The 20,521-nt window shown below is 45.8% G+C and overlaps 1 protein-coding gene across 12 annotated transcripts in view; it reads right to left on the bottom strand.

The window, feature by feature from the left end:
* Positions 1-20,521, bottom strand: part of SPTBN1 (spectrin beta, non-erythrocytic 1) — a 213,265-nt gene that overhangs the window by 17,312 nt on the left and 175,432 nt on the right. For all 12 annotated transcript variants that reach the window (XR_016230361.1, XM_051838931.3, XM_089327644.1 and 9 more), the window contains 9 exons: positions 14,907-14,997; positions 10,048-10,194; positions 8,920-9,183; positions 6,825-7,049; positions 6,289-6,378; positions 5,836-6,117; positions 5,005-5,135; positions 3,541-3,745; positions 2,750-3,124 (listed from right to left, as the gene is read on the bottom strand). Coding sequence is in view for 11 of the 12 variants with exons in the window: in XM_051838931.3 (XP_051694891.2) it covers positions 2,750-3,124; positions 3,541-3,745; positions 5,005-5,135; positions 5,836-6,117; positions 6,289-6,378; positions 6,825-7,049; positions 8,920-9,183; positions 10,048-10,194; positions 14,907-14,997 (1,810 nt within the window). In the remaining variant the exon portion in view is untranslated. The remainder of the gene's footprint in view (positions 1-2,749; positions 3,125-3,540; positions 3,746-5,004; positions 5,136-5,835; positions 6,118-6,288; positions 6,379-6,824; positions 7,050-8,919; positions 9,184-10,047; positions 10,195-14,906; positions 14,998-20,521) is intronic.

A 20,521-nucleotide genomic window follows, 5' to 3' on the forward strand; every position in this document is an offset into this window, starting at 1 on the left:
CAACTGTACAGTACTTTTGGTGGGAGGTAAGGAAAAAAAGTTTCTGCTAAAAGATGCAAAGAACCAATGGGATTTTTTGATGAGTGTTTTTTTCTCTTTTTTTAAAGATTTTATTTATTTATTTGAGAGAGAGAGTTACAGACAAAGAGTGGGAGAGACAGACAGAAGGGTTTTCCATATGCTGGTTCACTCCCCAAATGGCCGCAGTGGATCCAAAGCCAGGAGCCAGGAGCTTCTTCTGGGCCTCCCATGTGGGTGCAGGGGCCCAAGCACCTGGGGCATCTTCTATTGTTTTCCCAGGCCATACCAGAGAGCTGGATCAGAAGAGGAGCAGCCAGGACACGAACTGGTACCTACATGGGATGTCAGCGCCGCAGGTGGAGGCTTAGCCTACTAGGCCACAGTGCTGGTCCCTGATTAGTGTTTGTTTCCATATCCTAAGAAGTTTTTGGAATTATTCTTTAATTATGGCTCAGGTACAACTCAAGTTATAATAAACAAGCTCCTGAGAGATGATTTGAAAAGCTAATTTCTGATACTACTATCCATAATTTTCAACCACTTCTTCCTGTACCTCTGATGTTTATTTAATTAAAATGAGAGGCAGAGACAACAGAGAAAGAGAGACAGAGACAGACAGACAGAAGAACAGGACAGATATTCTGGGGCTGGCATTGTGGTACAGTGTTAACCTGCCACCTGAAAAGCTGGCTGGCATACCATATGAGGTTTGGTTCAAGTCCTGCCTGCTTTACTTTCAATACAGCTTCCTGGAAAAGCAAGGGAAAGATGGCCCAAGTCCTTGAATCCCTGCACCCCCGTGAGAAACCTGGGTTCTGGCTCCAACCCAGCCCAGCCCCCATCATTGCAACCATCTGGGGAGTGAACCAATGCATAGAAGATGTCTCTCTCTGTCTCTAACTTCTTCTCTAACTCTGCCTTTCAAATAAATAAATCTTAAAGAGAGAAAGAGAAAGTTGGACAGACAGCTCCCAACAGCTGGCTCACTCCCCATATAGCCTGTTAACAGCCAGGGCTGGACAAGGCTGAGTCAAAGCTAGGAACTGGGAACACAATCCAGGCCCCATACCTGGGTGGCAGGAATCCAATAATTTGAGCTGTCACTGCTGCCTCCCAGGGTTAGCACTGATGGGAAGCTGGAATCAGAAGCCAGGGTACTCTGGGCATCTCAACCTTACTAGGCTAACTGCCAGCTCCCCTCCAGCTGTTTTCAATGGTCGAGGAAGAGAGCAAAAGTGAAAATTCATTCAAAAATGAACCACTCCTTTTTGCAAATTCTGGGAGCAAACATTGTGTTGTGTTTCCACATTTTCCTGCTGCTGTGCAGAATGGAGGGGGCCAGCAGGTCAAGATGGCACGAGGTGAAACAGCGTAGAAATGCAATCCTGGGCCGGTGCCGTGGCTCAATAGGCTAATCCTCCACCTAGTGGCGCCAGCACACTGGGTTCTAGTCCTGGTCGGGCGCCGGATTCTGTCCCAGTTGCTCCTCTTCCAGGCCAGCTCTCTGCTGTGGCCCGGGAAGGCAGTGGAGGATGGCCCAAGTGCTTGGGCCCTGCACCCTATGGGAGACCAGGAGAAGCACCTGGCTCCTGCCTTCGGATTAGCGCAGTGCGCCGGCCGCAGCGCACCAGCCGTGGCGGCCATTGGAGGGTGAACCAACGGCAAAAGGAAGACCTTTCTCTTTCTCTCTCTCTCTCACTATCCACTCTGCCTGTAGAAAGAAGGAAAGAAGGAAAGAAGGAAAGGAAGGAAGGAAGGATGGATAAAGAAATGCAATCTTCGATGCATGAGGGACCTACAGGTAAGAAAGGTAAATCAAACTTGTAGCCAGGAAAGTGACAGGAATGGAAGGGAAGGGAGAAGTCAAAGTAGTCCCTCTGCAGAAGAAATTCAAAAGTTGAGCAAGGCATGGTGAGGTTGAGGCACTAGATGGGGATGGTTGTGAATAAAAGCCAGCTATCTGTTTTTGCAAATTAAGCTTTCCTGGACCACTGCCATGCCCACACTTTTCTGCATTGTCTGTGGTTGCCTTATGCTCTAAGGGCAGAGCCAAGCTGCAATACAGATTTTATGTCGCACAATGCTGAACAGATCTATTATGTGGTCCTTATCAGAAAAACCGTGCTGACCCCTTCAAGGGATAATCAATACACCCTTAGCAAACAAAAGCAAGCCCCCTGAATGCTCAGAGATGGGATGGGATCTTTAATAAAATTGGCTCTTCTCTGGCAACATGAAATTTAGGGGGAAAATTTTTATTTTGCAACAAAAAAGCTCTGTAAGACTAAACAAAAAACAGCTCAGAGATTAGAAAGAAAACTGGAGAGTGATTACACTAAATTCTTGCTGCTACATTGTTATTACTTTGTCAAAAGTCTTCTAAACAAACTCAGCCATTTTATTCTGGGGTGGGCAGACCGTGCATATTAAAACATGTAGAATTCTGTTTTTACATATACAGAACTCAGACCCTGGTTAATGGAAAGGTATCATTTTGATGTAAAAGCATTTTTCTGGATGAGTATGCTAGCATAATACAAGCCCCTACTGAGGCCTGTAAGTTGCCAATGTGATGGGCATGTGCATGTGTGTGTTTACCCTGGACACACTCTGAGGTATGGTTTGAGGAGTCAAGAGATGGAAGGGATGCTCAGAGATGCACAGAGATGTTCTATGGAGAGAACAACCTCCCCCGACCCCAACCCTCCCCGGGCAGCTGCCTACTCACTTGAGTGCCCAGGGCCTGGATGTCATGCTCAAAGGTGGTGTGCATTCTCTGCAAGGTCTCCACTGTGTTCTGATCTCGCCCAAGTTCCTCCGGGAGCTTCTTATGTTTGTCTTGTATGCGTCCAAAGATCTCCTTGGCATCATGGTAAAACTTGTGCAGTTCGTAGGAGGCGGCCAGAATCTGTGTTCTGGTGTCAATGAGCTCCAGGAGGTCTGCCCAGGCTTCGTTGAGGCCATCCTTCCACTCAGCAATGGTGGCAGCATCCGAATGTCCAGAGTTGATGAGTTCATCGGCCATGTGATTGACCGTGTCCACGCGCTCCTGCCCAATGTTCCCTGTGTCTCGGGCAAATTCCCGGAATCTTTCTTGTAACATCTGAAATGGGAATGAGTGTAAAGAAATCAGTGCGACTGCTGTGAACATTTGACCTCTTGACCACATGAATGCCCCTTGGAAATAAACTGCCCCTAAGGAGGCAGCAACCAGTAATGCTCAAGACTTAAGGAGAACTGATCTTAGCCCTAAAAACTCTTGATCAATCAGGGTTCCTTCCTGCTCACTGCAGCAGAGTGACACACTGCCTCTAACTCCTTTTATTACTGGAGGAAAGGCATAGAAAGGTTACCGAACCTAAATCAAAGTCACTTGTTGCTAAATAAGTTGGAACCAAACCCCATGACCTTTGCTTCTTCAAGTCTGGGGCATTTTATCTGCTCACAGATGCGGAATGCAAATGCCCTTCAGACCACTGTTCACTATACACCCACTAGTGCTCTGCCCAGAGTACTTGCCGTCACGTGCTCATAGTCCTGCCCCAGCTCGTGGGACCCTGCAACCACCTCCCTCTCGGCGATCCACTGCTCCAGGTCGTCCACCTCCCGGTTGAGCTGGAATAACCTGTGCCTCTCATCCAGCTTGCCTCTTCTCTCTTCGGCCAGGTCCTTCAGCCCAGCGTACAGCTTATCCACTTTGGACTGCCGCATGCTAATGCGCTCGCTGAGAAAGACATGGAGTGGCCGGGAAAGGAACTTAAATGTCAGCTTTCTTTAGGGGAAAAACAAATGAGGCAGAGACAACAGGAGAGCATACTACAGAGAATTTCTCAAAGCAAACTTCTGGTTAACCTATTTAGCCAAAAAATACAAACTCTGAAGTTTGACCTCCAATTTCAAATGTCAAAGAGCCTCACAGAATGTGAACAAAAACACAATCAAGCTGAAGACCACCTTCAATGTAACGATGGCGTAGAGGACCAGGGGGAGAACCCTGACTGCACTATTGGCTCTGTGGGGCAGGATCTCCTTCAATGTTGAAAGCTAATGCAAAACCCAAGAGCCACCTCCCATTCTCAGGCACTATGCCACCAGACGGACAAACGATATACCCCATAGGGCATGGCCTGGTCCCTTCCTTCTCTGGGCTGAGTGTTCTTCCGTGCATTCTGGGTGTGCTCCAGGAGACTGCAGCCCCGCCCCTTCAACTTCTCCCCAGAGTGATGGTCTCAAAACAGGGAACTACCAACAAGGAATGCTTGATACCTCTCCTTGGAAACCAGGAAGGCCATGCCCCTGGGAATCCTGATCTACTGAGTACCCCATGGATCTCCCACACCAACATGGCCATTGACCTCTCCCTAATCCCGGCCTACGTCAAATAAATCCAGGAAGCCGAGTCCTTTCCTTGCTGAGTCACACAAGACAGTTGCACAGAAAGTCTAAATGACTGACTACCCTTGAAATTAACACAGGAGCCCAGCCTACTATCAGTGAGTACCACACACTTGTCTCTTTTTCCCCTGAAGGCATTCTAAGCATCTGATGTGTAGGAGTGAGGAGATAATATCATTTTGTTCTTTCTGGGAGACCTTTTACTTTATATGCCCACAAATTCTCATCTGTCATTCCTCTTAAAACTAATAATTATTGTCCTCAACTGGATGGCTTCTTCAATCCAAGGGGGAGTGCTCTGATTACCTGTATCTGTCCATGACAGCCTGTACTTTTTGACTCTTAATACCTGTAATGTTTCACTAGAGTCTTGGACAACAGAGATATTCAACCTACAAGAACTAAGTCATAGTTCATCTTTCCAATTCACCAAAGGCCTACAGGGCTATTGTACAATGTTTCCCAAGGATCCATCTATCTTACCAATAACTCGAGATGAATGTCACTGTTTTCTTTTTGGGTATGTTAGAAAGATACCCGCTGAGAGGGGCTGCCAACTTGGTCTCACTGTGACACAACGGCACCCACCTTTCAGGATGGCTGTCGGCCACCAGGGCCCGGCTGGTCTTGGAGAGCTGATGCACAGTCTCTGCGTAGTCCTCCACAGCTTGTTCCAAAATCTGGTGCTTTTTCAACATGGAGACAGCACTCTGCTCATCCTGCAAAGAGGGGACTGTCACAACTCTGCCATCACCCACAGCCCAATACACCCTAAAGAGCAACAGACAAGCTGCATGGCAAGGCAGGAGAAAGAAAATCAGGAAGCAGAACACCACAGCGGAGGCACAGGCAGGACAACCCAGGGGCATTCTGAGAGCGTTCACATGGACTGGAGTCTGTGAAGTGTCCGGGAAAGATGGCTCTGAGGATGATGAAGAATGACCAACACTGCTCTGGGGTGTGAAGTCAGCTCAGACAAATCAAGTAAGTGCATTCTAGAGAGTGGAGATTCCACTGAGTCTATCTTGAATGTGGATGACAGCATTCTGAAACCTGAAAATACTTGAAATCGTCTCATATAAGTTGTAAAGTTTTGGTAGCCTGACAGACAGCAAGAAATTTCCATGGAAGGGAAGAAGAGGAAAGAAGAGGGAAGGGGAAGGGGAAGGGAAGGGAAGGGAAGGAAAGGAAAGGAAAAAAGAGGTGTGGGAATAGGATGAACCAGGATTCAGACAAGAGAATGTATCAGGGGAAAACAGCAGGCAGATTCTAGACCCCTCTGTGTACCACAGGGTGGACTGCTTCACAGAGACAGAGCCATCAGCGGAGGGCAAGCCCGGGGCCTAGCCTTTGTGGCTCCTCCAGTGCAGACTTCACACCTGCATGCTGGGTGGGTGGGGTGCCAGAACCACCTCTCACCTTGGCCTTCTCCTCAGACATCATATACAGTTCCTGTTCACTCATCCACGCCTCGGCCTCAGCCGCGTCAAAGTAGTACTGCTGTGCCTTGTGGGCCTCCTCGAGCCGCCTGTGGCGCTTCTCCGTCTCCTCGATGAGGAGGCCCCACAGCTGCTTCAGGTCGGCGAGCCTCTGTCTGATGGCCTCAGCGTTGAGGCTGCTGCTGTCTGTGACGATGTTTTGGCTCCTCTCAAAGATGTCATCGATGCGAGGCTGGTGTCCCTGTATTTCTTTCTGGAGGGTCTGTGTGGGAGCGGAAAACATACACAAAGCCTTGCTAAATGGCGACAGCCTGCAGTTTGTGTCAAGCCAGGCAGAGCTGAGGCAAGCCTCGAACCTGCAAGGCTCTCTCATTCTTCGCCTTGTAATCTGGAGCAACTGTTAATCAGACTGAGCCTGAGCAGAGACGCTTACCTGGTTTTTCTTTATTAAGAGCTGCACTGTCTGGAGGTTGTGGCCATGATCCGTGGAAGTTGCCAAAGGCATTCTCTCACCAACCCACAGCTGAAAGAATCATAAACAAGGGTCGGGACTGCTCAGAAGAACAAACAGGGACACAGACAAGTGCAGAGATGGGGAGCCCAGGGCCGCTGGAGAGGGCCAACGCTCAGTCCTCAGTGAGAGCTGCCTGAGCAGGCACGCCTTTCTTCTGGGGATACGGCCAGAGTCAGCCTCACAGCCTCTGCCCAGCTCCGACACCGGGCTCACTGTGAGTCCTCACTGTGTGTTTACAAACACTGTTCGGGGGGCATTCAGTTCCTAGAGTCTTTGGGAAGTGGAGAAAACAGCAGAGCTGTATCTTGCATGACAGGGGCAAGAGCCGCTAGAACACATACAGTGGGCTTCTACAGCTCGGCTCAACGCAAGGCGTGCGGGGAGTCTGACAGGGCAGCAAAGGCACGGCCGGGGAGTTTGCGGGAGAGCCGCTGGCACGGCGGTGATCTACTCACGATCTCATCCTCCACGTCCCTGTTGAACTGATGGATCTCTTTGGAGGCCAGCAGGTTATGCTTCCGTTCGTTCAAGGGCTCCAACAACTCCATGAACTTGGTTTGCACGGTGAGGCGCTTGCTGTCCACCTCGTCGGTGCTCTTCCCCTCCTGACTCAGGGCCTGCGCCTGGGTCTGGAGCTCCTCGATCTCCTTCTTCCGCACTTCCATCTGATTCTCCAGCATCTGAGGGTCAAAAAGAGACCACCCTTCACATGGGAGCCAGGGGAACACACAGTCCTAGGAAACGCTGGTTTTGGGCAAGGGCCCCAGTGGAAGATCCAACATGAATGTGCATAGCAGAGAGCCCAAGAAACGGATTTAACATCCATCAAACTATCAATCAGCAATGCCAGCTTCTTTGTCAGATTTTTAAAATATCCCTTCCTAGGATTTTTAAATGTAGGAGTAATGTTCAAGTTTATGCAGGAACCTGAGGAGGGAAAGAAAAGGGGAAAAGTAACTGACCATGAGAAAAAACAGGTATTCACTCGCCTGTTCGGAAGCCAGTCTCATCATCAGAAAGCAGGGCAGTCGAGGGGCCAGATGTTTTAGGCAAGGAAGATAGCTACGGTTTCATCTGCCCTCCCTCTCTTTGCTCAGAAAGCTGATTCTCTCCCCCTCCCCAAGCCCCATGATGGATACTCAGCTGTGTGAGGAAAGTGAGAGCAGAGACATCTCAGTCAGGAAACAGCACCCGAGAAGACCACATACTGACAGCTTAGAGACAAGGGGACCCGCATCACAGCTAGAAGAGGTCAACAGCCACGATTAAAAGCCACAGAGAGAAGAAAACTCCCTGATGCACAGTAACTTGAGCAGAATAAACACACCATCTAGCACAAGGAAGGGTGAGCGTCACCCAGATGAAGAAAGAACCTTGGTGTCCGGTGATTCGTTCTGGGTGGAACTGCTGGCTGCAGAAGGAAGCCACACACCGTGAAGCTAGCAAGAGGAGCCACAGGAAGACTCGGCCATCAACCTGCTTTCCCAACCTGGACAGAGCTGTCTTCTCACAAATTTGAGGTAAATTCATTTGCCCATTCACATTCAATCCCATTCACAATAGCTACAAAAACAACCAAATATCTTGGAATAAACTTAACCAAGGACGTTAAAGATCTCTACGATGAAAATTACAAAACCTTAAAGAAAGAAAGAGAAGAGGATACCAAGAAATGGAAAAATCTTCCATGCTCATGGATTGGAAGAATCAATATCATCAAAATGTCCATTCTCCCAAAAGCAATTTACAGATTCAATGCAATACCAATCAAGATACCGAAGACCTTCTTCTCAGATCTGGAAAAAATGGTGCTGAAATTTATATGGAGGCACAAGAGACCTCGAATAGCTAAAGCAATCTTGTACAACAAAAACAAAGCCGGAGGCATCACAATACCAGATTTCAGGACATACTACAGGGCAGTTGTAATCAAAACAGCATGGTACTGGTACAGAAACAGATGGATAGACCAATGGAACAGAATTGAAACACCAGAAATCAACCCAAACATCTACAGCCAACTTATATTTGATCAAGGATCTAAAACTAATTCCTGGAGCAAGGACAGTCTATTCAATAAATGGTGCTGGGAAAATTGGATTTCCACGTGCAGAATCATGAAGCAAGACCCCTACCTTACACCTTGCCCTTACGGCTTTCTAATGTGACATAAAAAACCTTATGTGATTATCTATATATAGAGTACCTTAAACAACTCAGGCAACTGTCACATATCCAGATGCTATACAAAAGTAGACAAAAGTGATTATCTCTCTGTGTGTAAAACGCAGGACTGAATGAAAGTAATATTTACTCAACTGTTAATAACACTCATGAATGAAGAAGATGCCCAATTCTACTAACACTGTCCTTTAAGCTGATGTTGAAAACGGCCCCATGAGGCTGTCAGAACAGCATTTTGCTGGGTATTAACATCTCTTCCTGTGGAAGGCAATGGCTGAGAACACAGTGGGTGACCAAAAGTAACGAAGACAAAGGCTGTGAAACAGACCCAGGCCTGGGGACGTGGCTGTCCCACAGCACACTTGCCTGTTGTTTTTTCAGCAGGATGTTGACACTGGTCAGGTCTTTGCCATAGTCGTCAGATTGGATCTGACTCTCCAAGCCATGCAGCCATTTGTCTAGATCTGCACAGCTCTGGGTGAAGAGTTCAGCCTTGTTGGCATCAAAGAGCCGCTGGGCCTTGGTCTGGGTGGTGGACTCAAGGACTTCCCACATTTTATGTAGACTGGTGAGCTTCTCTTTGACCACGGCTTCCGTCTCGGGCTTCTCTGAAATGAGCTGCATTCCTTCCTAGAGAACACAAACCAGCGTGGTTCTAAATAAACAGAATTTGCTGGAGAACAAATGTCACTGAAAAACAAGGCTAAGACATCTGATCTGCGATTTACCCTTTCATTCAACACACACACCCACCCCACTCACAGTCATTCCACATTAGGATACTGTGCACATTAGTATAGGTTGTGGGGGAGGAAACACAGCGCTGCAGGCTGAAACAACTGGAGCAATGGGAGACTTGGAGCCAATAACCTAAGACTTCATCTCATTCATTCCATGCCTCAGCGATCAAACATAACGCATTATTTTCCCCATTCAGAGCCTGAAACAATATCAGAGGTGTGAAGGGAGAGGAGGGAGGGTGGTAACTTTTACGCCGTTGGGTTATACAGCAGAGAATCTATTTCTTGTGCTGAAATAACAGGTTTCAACAGTTAATACAGATCTGGTCTATATAGTCAAACAAGAAAAACAGATTTTAAGTATATATTTTAAAATTCTCTGCAGCTCTATCCGATAAAGCTGTCACAGTACGACACAGGTTAATATGATCAATATGGTGGTGACCCTCCTTGGTGGGGACTCTTGGTCTGTCAGCTCAACAGCAGATGAGGTGCACAACACAGACTAAAATGCTTGGCATTCACTTAAAGAAAAGCCAACCATTTTGCAACACCTGCTTGGGTTTTTGCTTTTCTCCCTTCTAGTGGGTTGAAGTCAGGACCTGGTAGGTCAAAGTGGGACTGCTACTGGCTGCAGAACTTCTGTAAAGCATCAGGTAAGACGCAAACAAGCTGGAATATGTGCTACACGCGGGAGTTTTCTCATCGCAGCCACAAAATGGGAATGGGGACTTTCTTGAAACATTTAACCCACCTTCTCAATTTTGTCAAGCCATTCTTTGTTGGATGCAAGTTCTGCCATAAATGCTTGATGTTTTAACCATTTACTGTGCAGATTTCTGGCTTCATCGTATGACATATCCTGGGCTGTCAGCATCTTTTCATTGATCCAGAGAGATAGCTATAAAACAAAAGATCAGGAAGGATTCAGATACTGTGATCACAAACCACTGTTTTTTTCCTCTGCTGAAAAAAGGGACTATGTGTGCGTCATGAGTTTCCATGGCAACACAAAACCAAATATGTAACTTTACAACTTTCACCCATCATGAGGGGTACCCATTATGCAAAAGTTGTACCAGGGCTTTGCTTTGCAATGTGCATGTTATGCTCTGCCCCAAAGTACAAAAGCTCTTTGAATCTGCTTTCAAGCTGTTGGCCATTCCTACCCAGCTATACCACAAAGGCTTGCATTTAAAATTCTCCTCTAACCAGCCCAAGTCACTACCTCTTTCCCTTCCAGATACCTTTGTTGTCTATGCCACTGTGTTAAAACATGACTGACTCTCATCTTGTGTGGTGATCTTGTTGCTCTTCCGACTTTCTATTAGAAAACGAATCCATTCACTCATTTAACTACCTCCCTGCTTCCTGGCTCCAACTGTGGGGAGGCCAAAATGCACCAGTCACGCTCACAATAGGGCTCAGTCAACAATCATGCCCTCTTCACGGTTCTTCTGTCACCTTCGCCTTTCTGTCTACAGCCTCCAGCCTGCTGAAGACCCTTTCACTGAGACTGAGAACACTCCACAGGAGTTAACTTTGAGACTCAACATGTCCACTTGGATCTGAACTCTGGAAAGCCACACAAAACCTTCCAGCCATGACAGATCTGAGGAAGGAGTTTTCTTAGGAGGCTTAGAGGTAAGGAGTCAGCCAAACTCCAGGCCGTGGACCTTTTATTGGCTTTCCTTCTGGTTGAGCCTTTGTCGCTTATTGCTCCCTTGCAATGGGCCATGCCAGAGTCCTGATTCCTACCCCATTCATGTGCTAACTCGGGAAGGATTTTCTGTCTTCCCAGGCAGGAGAAACACAAAGAAAGAAATGCAGAGTTGGCTTAGAATCAGGAGCAAATGTCTTCAGGGCCCATGTCTCTTGCTCCTAAGTGACTGTGAGGAAGTCCACTTTATGACAGTCACTGTCGCAACACACGCCCACTGAACCCCTTTGGGGCGCTGTCTCCAAAGGTCTGGGAATGGCCCTCAAAAGAAACAAGGGCCCTGCACTCACACTTTGACCATGAAGGGCTTCCCCATAAGTCTGCTTCAACAAAAGTAGGTCTGTTCTTTGGAAGTGATGTCAGGAAGGTGACACAGGTCAGGAATACCCCGGCTCTGAAAGTGGGTGACCTCTGGGCACAGCCTTACCTGTCTCAGGTTACTCACCAAGCACAGAGAAAGGAGGAGGACAGGGAGGGAGGGTGGAAAGCAAAAGGTAGTGAGATTTTTTTTTTTTTTTATGTTGAGTTTTTACTGAGGGGGGGAAAAAAACCTAGTACATTTCCAAAATCCTTTGTCATCAAAGGCTATAGATCTGCTACATAACAATACAGATGGTAATTTCTCTACTCTGAAAGAGTTACCTGTTTTCCATTTATCCAGGTAGCTAAAATCTGATAGTCTATGGGCATTTATTCTAAGGGGAAAAGAGGTTAAAAGAAAACCAAACAGTAAAAATTTCTCCTATGTTCTACATACACAGAGATTCAACACAATAGGAGGCATTTATTTATTCCAAAGTGCCAAGGACATTCACATATTTTCCCTATTCATAACCACCTACCCAAGAGGGATTTAAAAAGGGGGTAGAGTAGAGCTGCATGAAAATCAGAGGCTTATAAACAAATCTGCTCTCTGCTGAACACATCATCCTACAGATAAAGCATCATGCAATGTAGCACAATGAAAGGGAGCTATGGAACTTGCCAGTTCATCAGGCCTTCCCCGGCATTCTGGAACCAGAGCTACAGTTATTATTTGTGGGCACTTACAAAGGGCATTTAAGAATATACTCATTCTCTGCAGAAAAGAACCCTGAGCAGACTGGAAAAAGATAAAAATGCTTTGGCTAAGGGCAAAGTATTGAACTCGTGTTCCTGTGCCAGACACATCTAGAAGTACTGCCCTCCCAGGAAAAATAAAACAAAGCAAAACAGTCTGGGAAAGTAAGAAGGGCAGAGTGAGAGAATAAAACAAGAAAAGCATGACTTTGCATTTTCCAGGACAACGCTACAAAGATGATGATGCCCTTTTTTTCTGCTCCAGTATAACTGGGAACAGGTAGCTCCCTGCTCGTTCCCACTGTACAGCAATGCCACAGTGGCTCCCACTCAGACAGTGTTCATGGAGGCAGTGCCAAGGGCAGATCTCGCAAGCTAAGTCTCCCCTAGCCAAGGTACTCATGAGAGAACATGAAAGACACAAACTCCTGGAATCCCTGGACCTTGAACAACACCAACAGCCAGTAATTGTATTACATTTAACCTCTGAGTCCTCTGAAAATATCTACTGGCTGAAGAGGTAAGTTTTCAAATGCAGGGCTACTCTGTACATAATCCCCATTCTTGCAGACTCTGGCTTAAAAGGGGTGTGTTTAAATAAGGCTGAATGGTAGAAGGTTTACAGTCAAATAGTAATATTTACTGCTCCTTTGCTTATATTTCTACACCAAGGATTTTGGAGCCTGAAACCTGACTTAAATTCTATCACTGTGTAAACACTGTCTAGGCTGCTGTGGGACACCAACAACCTCCAGGAGACTGTGGCTGCAGCTAACTTTGAATGCAGCTCAGAAAGAGACAGGCAGGACAAGTGAAGTAAGGAAACATTAGGGAGACTTGGCAGAGCAGTCACAAGGAGAGCTGCAAACCATCTCCTGGACATAAAATAGCCAGCTCAAACTTCCCGCATCTCACAAGGCTGGGAGCCCTGAGCACGCCACGATGAGTGTAAAGGGGGGAACTCCTTGTAACCAAGGATGCTAATTTACAGCCAGTAGAAACAAAGAGCTAAAGGCCCACTAAGAACAGTTCCTAGACTGGCAAAGACTGTTGTTTTAACTCCTTACTTTTCCACACACTTCTATTTATGAATCTGTACAGATGTAAGTGGAAAATAGGGGACCAGAAATTTCAAATATAAATGGGTTTCTGTCAAAGGTTTCCCTTGGCCATTCATGCACTCATTCCTTGTTGTCCCTTTTCTTGGACTTAGCTTGGGAGTTACCACGGTTCAGGGCAACATACTTCACCTTACTAACTAGTCTGTTAAAAGTAAGAGTATGGCATCACACTGACTGCCAAAGGTTAGATGACATCACTGACGCTGTTGCCTCAAGGGACACATCAAAGGGACACAGAGCCCACCAACCCGCAGAAGGCACTGTCCGGTCTGTAAACACTTCTTCATCTCTCTTGCTCCCTCCAGTGCTAAAGAGCCATTACGTATTCACAGCAGTACAACACGCAACTCTCCACAGCCAGCTTTAGGTCCCAGCACTCTCCTCCAGGTCCTGGCCCGGGACATAAACGTGTCTCAATGCACAGATGTCACTGAGGATGTGCTCCTGCCTTCAGTCTGTCTGGCTCCAGGCAAGTCCCCCCAAGACCCAGATTCATCAGGGTGGCACTTAAAGCTGGCAAACCCTAAGCCACATAGTTTAGGGCTTTCCCACTTAAGGGTAAGCTGCTAGAGCCTACTGCGAGAGTGATGGACAGTACTTTCATGGACATGAAAAAAGCCTTCTGTCACAGAGGCTCCACAGGACTGGCTTTGGAGCTGTTATTTCTTTTAACACACAGCCGCAAGTCTGCAGGCCACGTTTGTCATTTCAGTCATTCTTAGAGTACAACCTGATCCTGCCCCCTCTTCCTCTCCCCAGGTCCCTGCAGCTTTGCATGGAAAGCCCTCACCCCGTTTTGCTTCCAAGGGAGGATAGAGCCTCCCCATTGTTCCCTGGCAGACAGAGAAATACCAAGTACTCAAAATGTTCATGGACTCACACCTACGAAGTCAGCTCGATGTTTCTCTCCAACTAGCTTGCAGAAAGATCACATTTTTCTGGCCACTTTAGTTTTCAAAGTTTGTTTATGCATGTATCAGTGAGCATGAAATAGTATCAGAGTCATGAGATGAATACCACATGTTAAAAATGGTGTTTGAAATCAGGCTTACTGCTGTTAGCATGTTAAAACACATATCTAAAAGCATGAAAGATAAGTATCTTAAAGTCTTTACTGAATAAGAAACTTAATTTGTAGTTTTAAAATTGCTGCCTCTTAGTTGGTAGCTAGTTTCAGTTCCTTTTAGTTCTTTTCTTCCATACTATTTTAATATACCTTGCCTTAAAGAGTTAAGACACAGCAGTAAATACTTTTAGGCAGTAGAGTATTTCAGGATTCACTTTCCAATAGAATATTCTGTGACAATGGAACTGTTCCACAACTGCATTGTCCAATATGTTTCTAGCCATAAGTCACAGGTAACAACCAAACATTTAAACATAGCTAATGTGACAGAGGAACTCAACTCTGAATTTTTTATTTTAATGAATTTAAAATGAAATAGTGACATGGCTGGTGGCTCCTTTAATGACAATGCAGTTGTATACTATAACATTAGACTATAATAACCCAGTTACTCCAAGTGTATACTGGAGTACAGTGTAGCCTGTACACTGAAGAAATGATAAAAGTGCCACATTTCTTCACCTGCAAATCAAATGAGTGAAATGAATTTCTGCGCTCGTTAAGCTTTATAACTTAGGAGAGTTTTCTGCCAAATGCTGGCTGGCTATATTTGGGAGCCAGAGGGGAGGGACCAAAGGGCAACATACCTCTTGACAATCCTGCAGGAATTTCTGAAGATCCCTGTTGTCCTTTAGTCTCATCAGAAGCTCACTGGCTGCCTCCCGATTCTTCCTATGTCTGTTAAAACAACAAAAGTAACTTTAAAGTAAGGAAGTAGAAAATCTTGAAATTTTTCAGAATTTATCAGTTTCTTTTCCTGGGTTTTCTATATATGCTAAAAAGAATTTGCTTACAGTTCTCAATTTTATGAAAGAGTAGACATAAACCAGAGACATCAGCAGTCTCCAAACAATGAAGCCACAGTGAAAGAGCCACATACCTGACCAGGCCAGGCGATGGGGGTCAAGGATACAGCCAAATGATCTACATAAATGTGATGCTTCCTAATGATTTGAACATCCCTTGTCTAGACTGCTGAGGAACAGTTTATTACTTTATTATTTTTTTCCTACTTAATACCATTGGCTGAACTCTTAATATAGAATTAATCATAGGTTTATTAAGTCAATTGAAAATAGATCCCAGTAAAAAATAAGAGTGGGAATAAGAGAGGGAGGAGCTGTACAGTTTAACACATATTCTCATGGATTTACCCTTAAGGGTAAAGCTAAAAACTTGACATGGGACTCAAAATCCCACTAAGCTGGGTGGAACTGATGCCATCTTACGTGTTAAAGTGATCATTAATATGTATAATATGTATATATGTATAATATGTGTAATTGATCATAACAGATAAATGTCAAGTGGGTCACATAAATAAGACCAAGTGTCTGGTCATAACAATAGAATTAAAAAGGAGAGAATGTTCCAACATGGGAAGCAGTCCACACAGCAGACTCATAGAATGACAATCACTTTATGTAACACTCTGACTTCAAAATCAGCCCTTAAGGCATTCATATTTGGCTGAAAAGCCAATGAGAGTATTTTGGGCACGGAAAGCCAAGACACTGTGGCAAAAAAATGTTCTTCATGAAGAATCTCTACGAGTGAGACCCCAGAGGAAAGAAGGTGCCATCAAAGATGGATGTACTTTTCTCTGAAGAGAGGAGAAAACTTCCACTTTGCTTACAGCCCTGGCTAAATAATGACGGAGTTTGTGGACTCAAAAGGCTTCCACAGCCTTGGCAGCTCATGTCAAGAGCCTCGGGTGATCACTGACATCATAAATTAGTGTGTCAATTGTTAAATCAACAACAGGAGTCACTGTGCACTTACTCCCCATGTAGGACCTCTGTGCTTAATGAGTTGTACCATGAGAATTAACTGTAGAACTTGTTCTCAAATAGTACTTTATACTCTGTGTGTGTGTGGGTGCAAATTATTAAAATCTTTACTACTTAGTATAGAGTTGGTCTTCTGTATATAAAGTTAATTAAAAACGAATCTCAATAAATAATAGGATGGGAGAGAGAGTAGGAGGTGGGATGGGAGTGAGGGTGGGAAGGTAGGTATGGGGGGAAGAACCACTATATTCCTAAAGCTGTACCTATAAAATTTATATTCATTAAATAAAAACTTTCTTTAAAAAAAAAATAAAAATAAAAAGGCCAGCACCACGGCTCACTAGATCTTCCACCTGCGGCGCCAGCACACCAGGTTCTAGTCCTGGTCAGGGCACCAGAGTCTGTCCTGGTTGTTCCTCTTCCAGTCCAGCTCTCTGCTGTGGCCTGGGAGGGCAGTGGAGGATGGCCCAAGTGCTTGGGCCCTGCACCCGCATGGGAGACCAGGAGGAAGCACCTGGCTCCTGGCTTCGGATTGGCACAGCGCACGGGCCGCAGTGGCCATTTGGGGGGTGAACCAACAGAAGGAAGACCTTTCTCTGTCTCTCTCTCGCTAACTCTGCCTATCAAAAAAAAAAAAAAAAAAAAGAAATGTAATGCTTCCTAATCTAGTGCTAGAGAAAAATATCTGAGCACTGAGAGAGAATTTCAAAGTTATCTTTAAGACATTCATAATGAGTGACACATACAAAGAAAAAAATGCATATATATATATATGTATATATATATAACCATCTAACCAGTTTTAACAAATGCTTCTGATGAACATATTCCCATCTTGACAAAAAAAAATCACCAAAAACAATGAAAGGCCAAGATTCAAAGTTTTTCGACCTGCGAGATGACTGATTTACTCAATCTCACCCCTAACAGATAAAGATAACTAAGCGTCAAAAAAGTGGAAGCAGAAAACCTCAGACAAAAATACTTTAAGAATCAGAAGGAGCTGCTGAGCTTGGTGAAGGATGAGTTAAGCAAGTGTCTGCCCCCAGCTTGCACCCTGCACGCTTGGCTTCTCCCCACCATGCAGAGGTATTAGCACACTTGCTTCACACATCCGGTGTGAAGACCAGCAACCTGAAAGCCATACGAAGGCCCTCCTCATGGTGGGGCCATTGCATAAGGGTGGGCTCTGCGCACTTAGCTTCAAGCAGCATGGTTATAATACACTCCCTGGTATTTCTGGGTAATCCAAGGGAGGGAGCCCCCGAGGCTCAGGGCCTTAAGAGGGGTAAAAGGGAAAGGACCAAAGGCAAACAGGGACAGCTGGGTTACCATTTGATTCCCAAAGCCGTTTCTCACTGCACGTGCCAGGGGCCTGGTCTTGCCTCCATCCCTGCTACCCCTTTGGCGTGCATGAGGCAAAAGCAGTCTCCAATTTGCCACAAAGCTGAGAAAGAGCAGTGTGGCGAACACATGCTTGCTCATTTTTGAAAAACAAGAAAGAAAGATGCTGTAAAGATGCCACACGTCACATATGCTTTCAGTGAGTGCTGACAACTGACAGAAGCAGCGGTTTAGCCTTCAATGGACTTGGGGAATGGAAGAAAACAGCCCTTTGCTCCCACAGCTGTTGCGGGTGCCCGCATTTAGGAACAAGAGTATTGTACATGGAAAATACACACAGTTTTCACTGTCTTTAGTTGAAAGAGATCCTACAGTTTCAGGAAAAGGGATCTTAATATGATTACGCCACTTAGGCAAAATGCAACTGTAGAAAACTATTTAATATATAATGCTGATCAGCTAAGTGAAAGGAGCTTATGAACATTAAACCATATAAAACTTCAAGGCACAAATTATAAAGCAAACACTAAAATGATCTAGAGATGGACTGAAGGGTAGCAGTAACCTCTCCAAATCTTAGACATTTTACTGTTTTTGTAAAAATCATTTATTGCTATCCTTCCTCTGAAGCAAAAAATAGATATAAAATTTAAAAATAAGAGATTGTTAGCAAATTTGGGCTAAGAGGAATTATCCATAAAAAAAATAAGGATGGGTAAGGAGTGTTGAGCAGAGTCCTTGAAGTTGCCCACCCTTCAATTCCAGTTCTACTTCTAGGGGAATGCAAGAAAAGAAAGCAAATCCTGAGCGAGGTGGTATGAGCTGGACCCAGTAACTAAGCGCAGGAGCCATGCCATAAAGGTCCTGAATGGAAGATTCCACTCCCTCTGCATGGCATCTTATCCAAATGCTACGGACAGTGGCAGGAAAGTCACAGGGCTGGCAGTTACAAGAGGACACACATCCTCGGTGTGCACGGAAATAACAGAGTTGAAGACAACCCCAAACACTGTCCGAGAAGACTCATTAAGGAAGAAATACAAACAGCCCTAATATTATGTATATTTCTTTACATCATCAAGTCTCATGCACACCAAACAAATTTCTCTGCCAGGCAACCTCTGTCTTACAGTGGGACCTTGAAGGAGAAAGGGAGGCAGGTGACTTTGAATCCCACCTGCAAATAACACCGATCTGTGAGTAGACATTCTGATGGCCTTCACATTGTGGACTCGGAGGGATCAACAGACTGGCAGCAGCCAAAACTATCACTGGCTGACTCAGAAAAAACTTGAGAGCTGCGAGTGTGGCTGGATGGCTTACTGGTGGCAGCCTACAGCAATTATGGCAAGGCAAACCCAGCAAGCTCTGCCAAGATTGATCGTGGACCTTCTACACTGTGGCCACAGTTCCAAGGCACAAGAGTACTCCTGGGGTGAGGCTGTCCTTACCTCCATCTCTCACCTGCTGCCTCCACAACAAGACTCAAAAGCACCCTCATCATGGGAAGCAGACTCTCGGGACAATTCCCCTCCCATGGAAAGCAAAGAACCTCAGGTGCCTGATTAAACGGTTTGATAATTTTAACCCTCACTTCCCTTGTGAGATGAAGTCTTGCTTTATGAAGCTGTAGAGTCTCTAACTCCTACTAGACTGCGCTGCGGCTGGGATTCCTTCCTCCTTGCTCCCACCCCCTGGGGCAGGCTGTTGGGACAGCCGGCTGGTTTTCACCCTGTCACAAGCACTTGGAAGGCCCCTGGTGCCCTATCCATGCCCGCTTGAATCGTTGTCTGTTCTGGTGCTTTTTCACTTCTACAAGCTTAGCGTTAAAGGACAGCGGTCCTGAATGACAGAGACAGCACAGTGTCAGAGCACCTCTGTACAATGACAGCAAGGTTCAGGTGTTGAGTTAGAGTGTGTGTGTGTGTGTGTGTGTGTGTGTGTCCTTACAGCTGCCACTGGCAGGTTACTGCAATTTTATTGCAATTTTGTAACAGATGAGGATCCTCCAGGGTCAGTTTCAGACCTTGAGGTCTCTGGGGATATTCAAGTGAAACTAGAACACTGAGCAGCAGCCAGAACCCGGAGGCAGGGCCCTCCTGGGTGGTAAATCACGGGAAATCCCTTCTCTCCTCTTCCTTAGGCTTAAAAAATAGTGCAAGAGCCTCTTTCCGTCTCTTTTTTAAAACTGAGAAAAGCAAGCTCTGGAATTCCAGGATTCCAGGCTTTTGGTCAAGGGCAAAAGGAAGGTTACTCCACACTTGAGGACTACTAAAACGTTCTCTCATATCAGAAGCCTCTGGCCCTAACAACATCACCTGCTTCCTACGGCCTTGTGCAGCTGCAGCACAGGGGACACTTAAGTCAACCAAGGAAGTGGCAAGGGAGCTGAAGGTCTGCCCAAACGGACTGCCTGGCTCCAGGACGCCAGCTGTGTGCAGCGACCATGGAGGAATGGAAGATGATCACATTCATAAACAACAAGAGAGTTATACTTAGGGAAGAATGAAATGCTGCTTCTCTAGGTTAACAATGCTTGCCCAATCCTCGTTTCTCATACTCATTTACACTGCTGGCTGCAGGGATTTTCTTTTAGTAATGGTTTTAAAAGCAACAGATTTAAAATTAAACTATTAATGGGGAAAAGAATGACTACACTCTCCACCCCATGTTATTTCAAGTTAACCAGGCCATGATCCCAGGAGACCTTCCTGGATGTGGTAAGCAAGGGAAGGGACTCAGCAGGTCACCTTTCCTTTTTCATGGCACTTGAAGAACAGGTGGGATGTCTTGAGGAAGCGCTTGTTTCATGATGACATCATTCTCAAAATGAGCCCTTAAATCCAGCCTCAGCGGGGCCAGAGAGGACTGGCTGGGACAGAGGCCAGTGACTGACCCCGTGGGCCAGCAGAGGATTGCAGGGGCCACTCTAGAACTGGCCCATACCAGTGCATCCAGGACTGGATCTGTCCTGACCTCCCACCTTGGTAACGAAAGCAGGGAGAGTACAAACTGGCCATTAGCCAGGGAGAAAAAAATCTTCCAGAAGTATAACCAAAAACTCTAAA

This window comes from Oryctolagus cuniculus, chromosome 2 (assembly GCF_051225735.1).
Source record: "Oryctolagus cuniculus isolate XC-2025 breed Fujian yellow rabbit chromosome 2, ASM5122573v1, whole genome shotgun sequence".
NCBI classification, from domain to species: Eukaryota; Metazoa; Chordata; class Mammalia; order Lagomorpha; family Leporidae; genus Oryctolagus; species Oryctolagus cuniculus.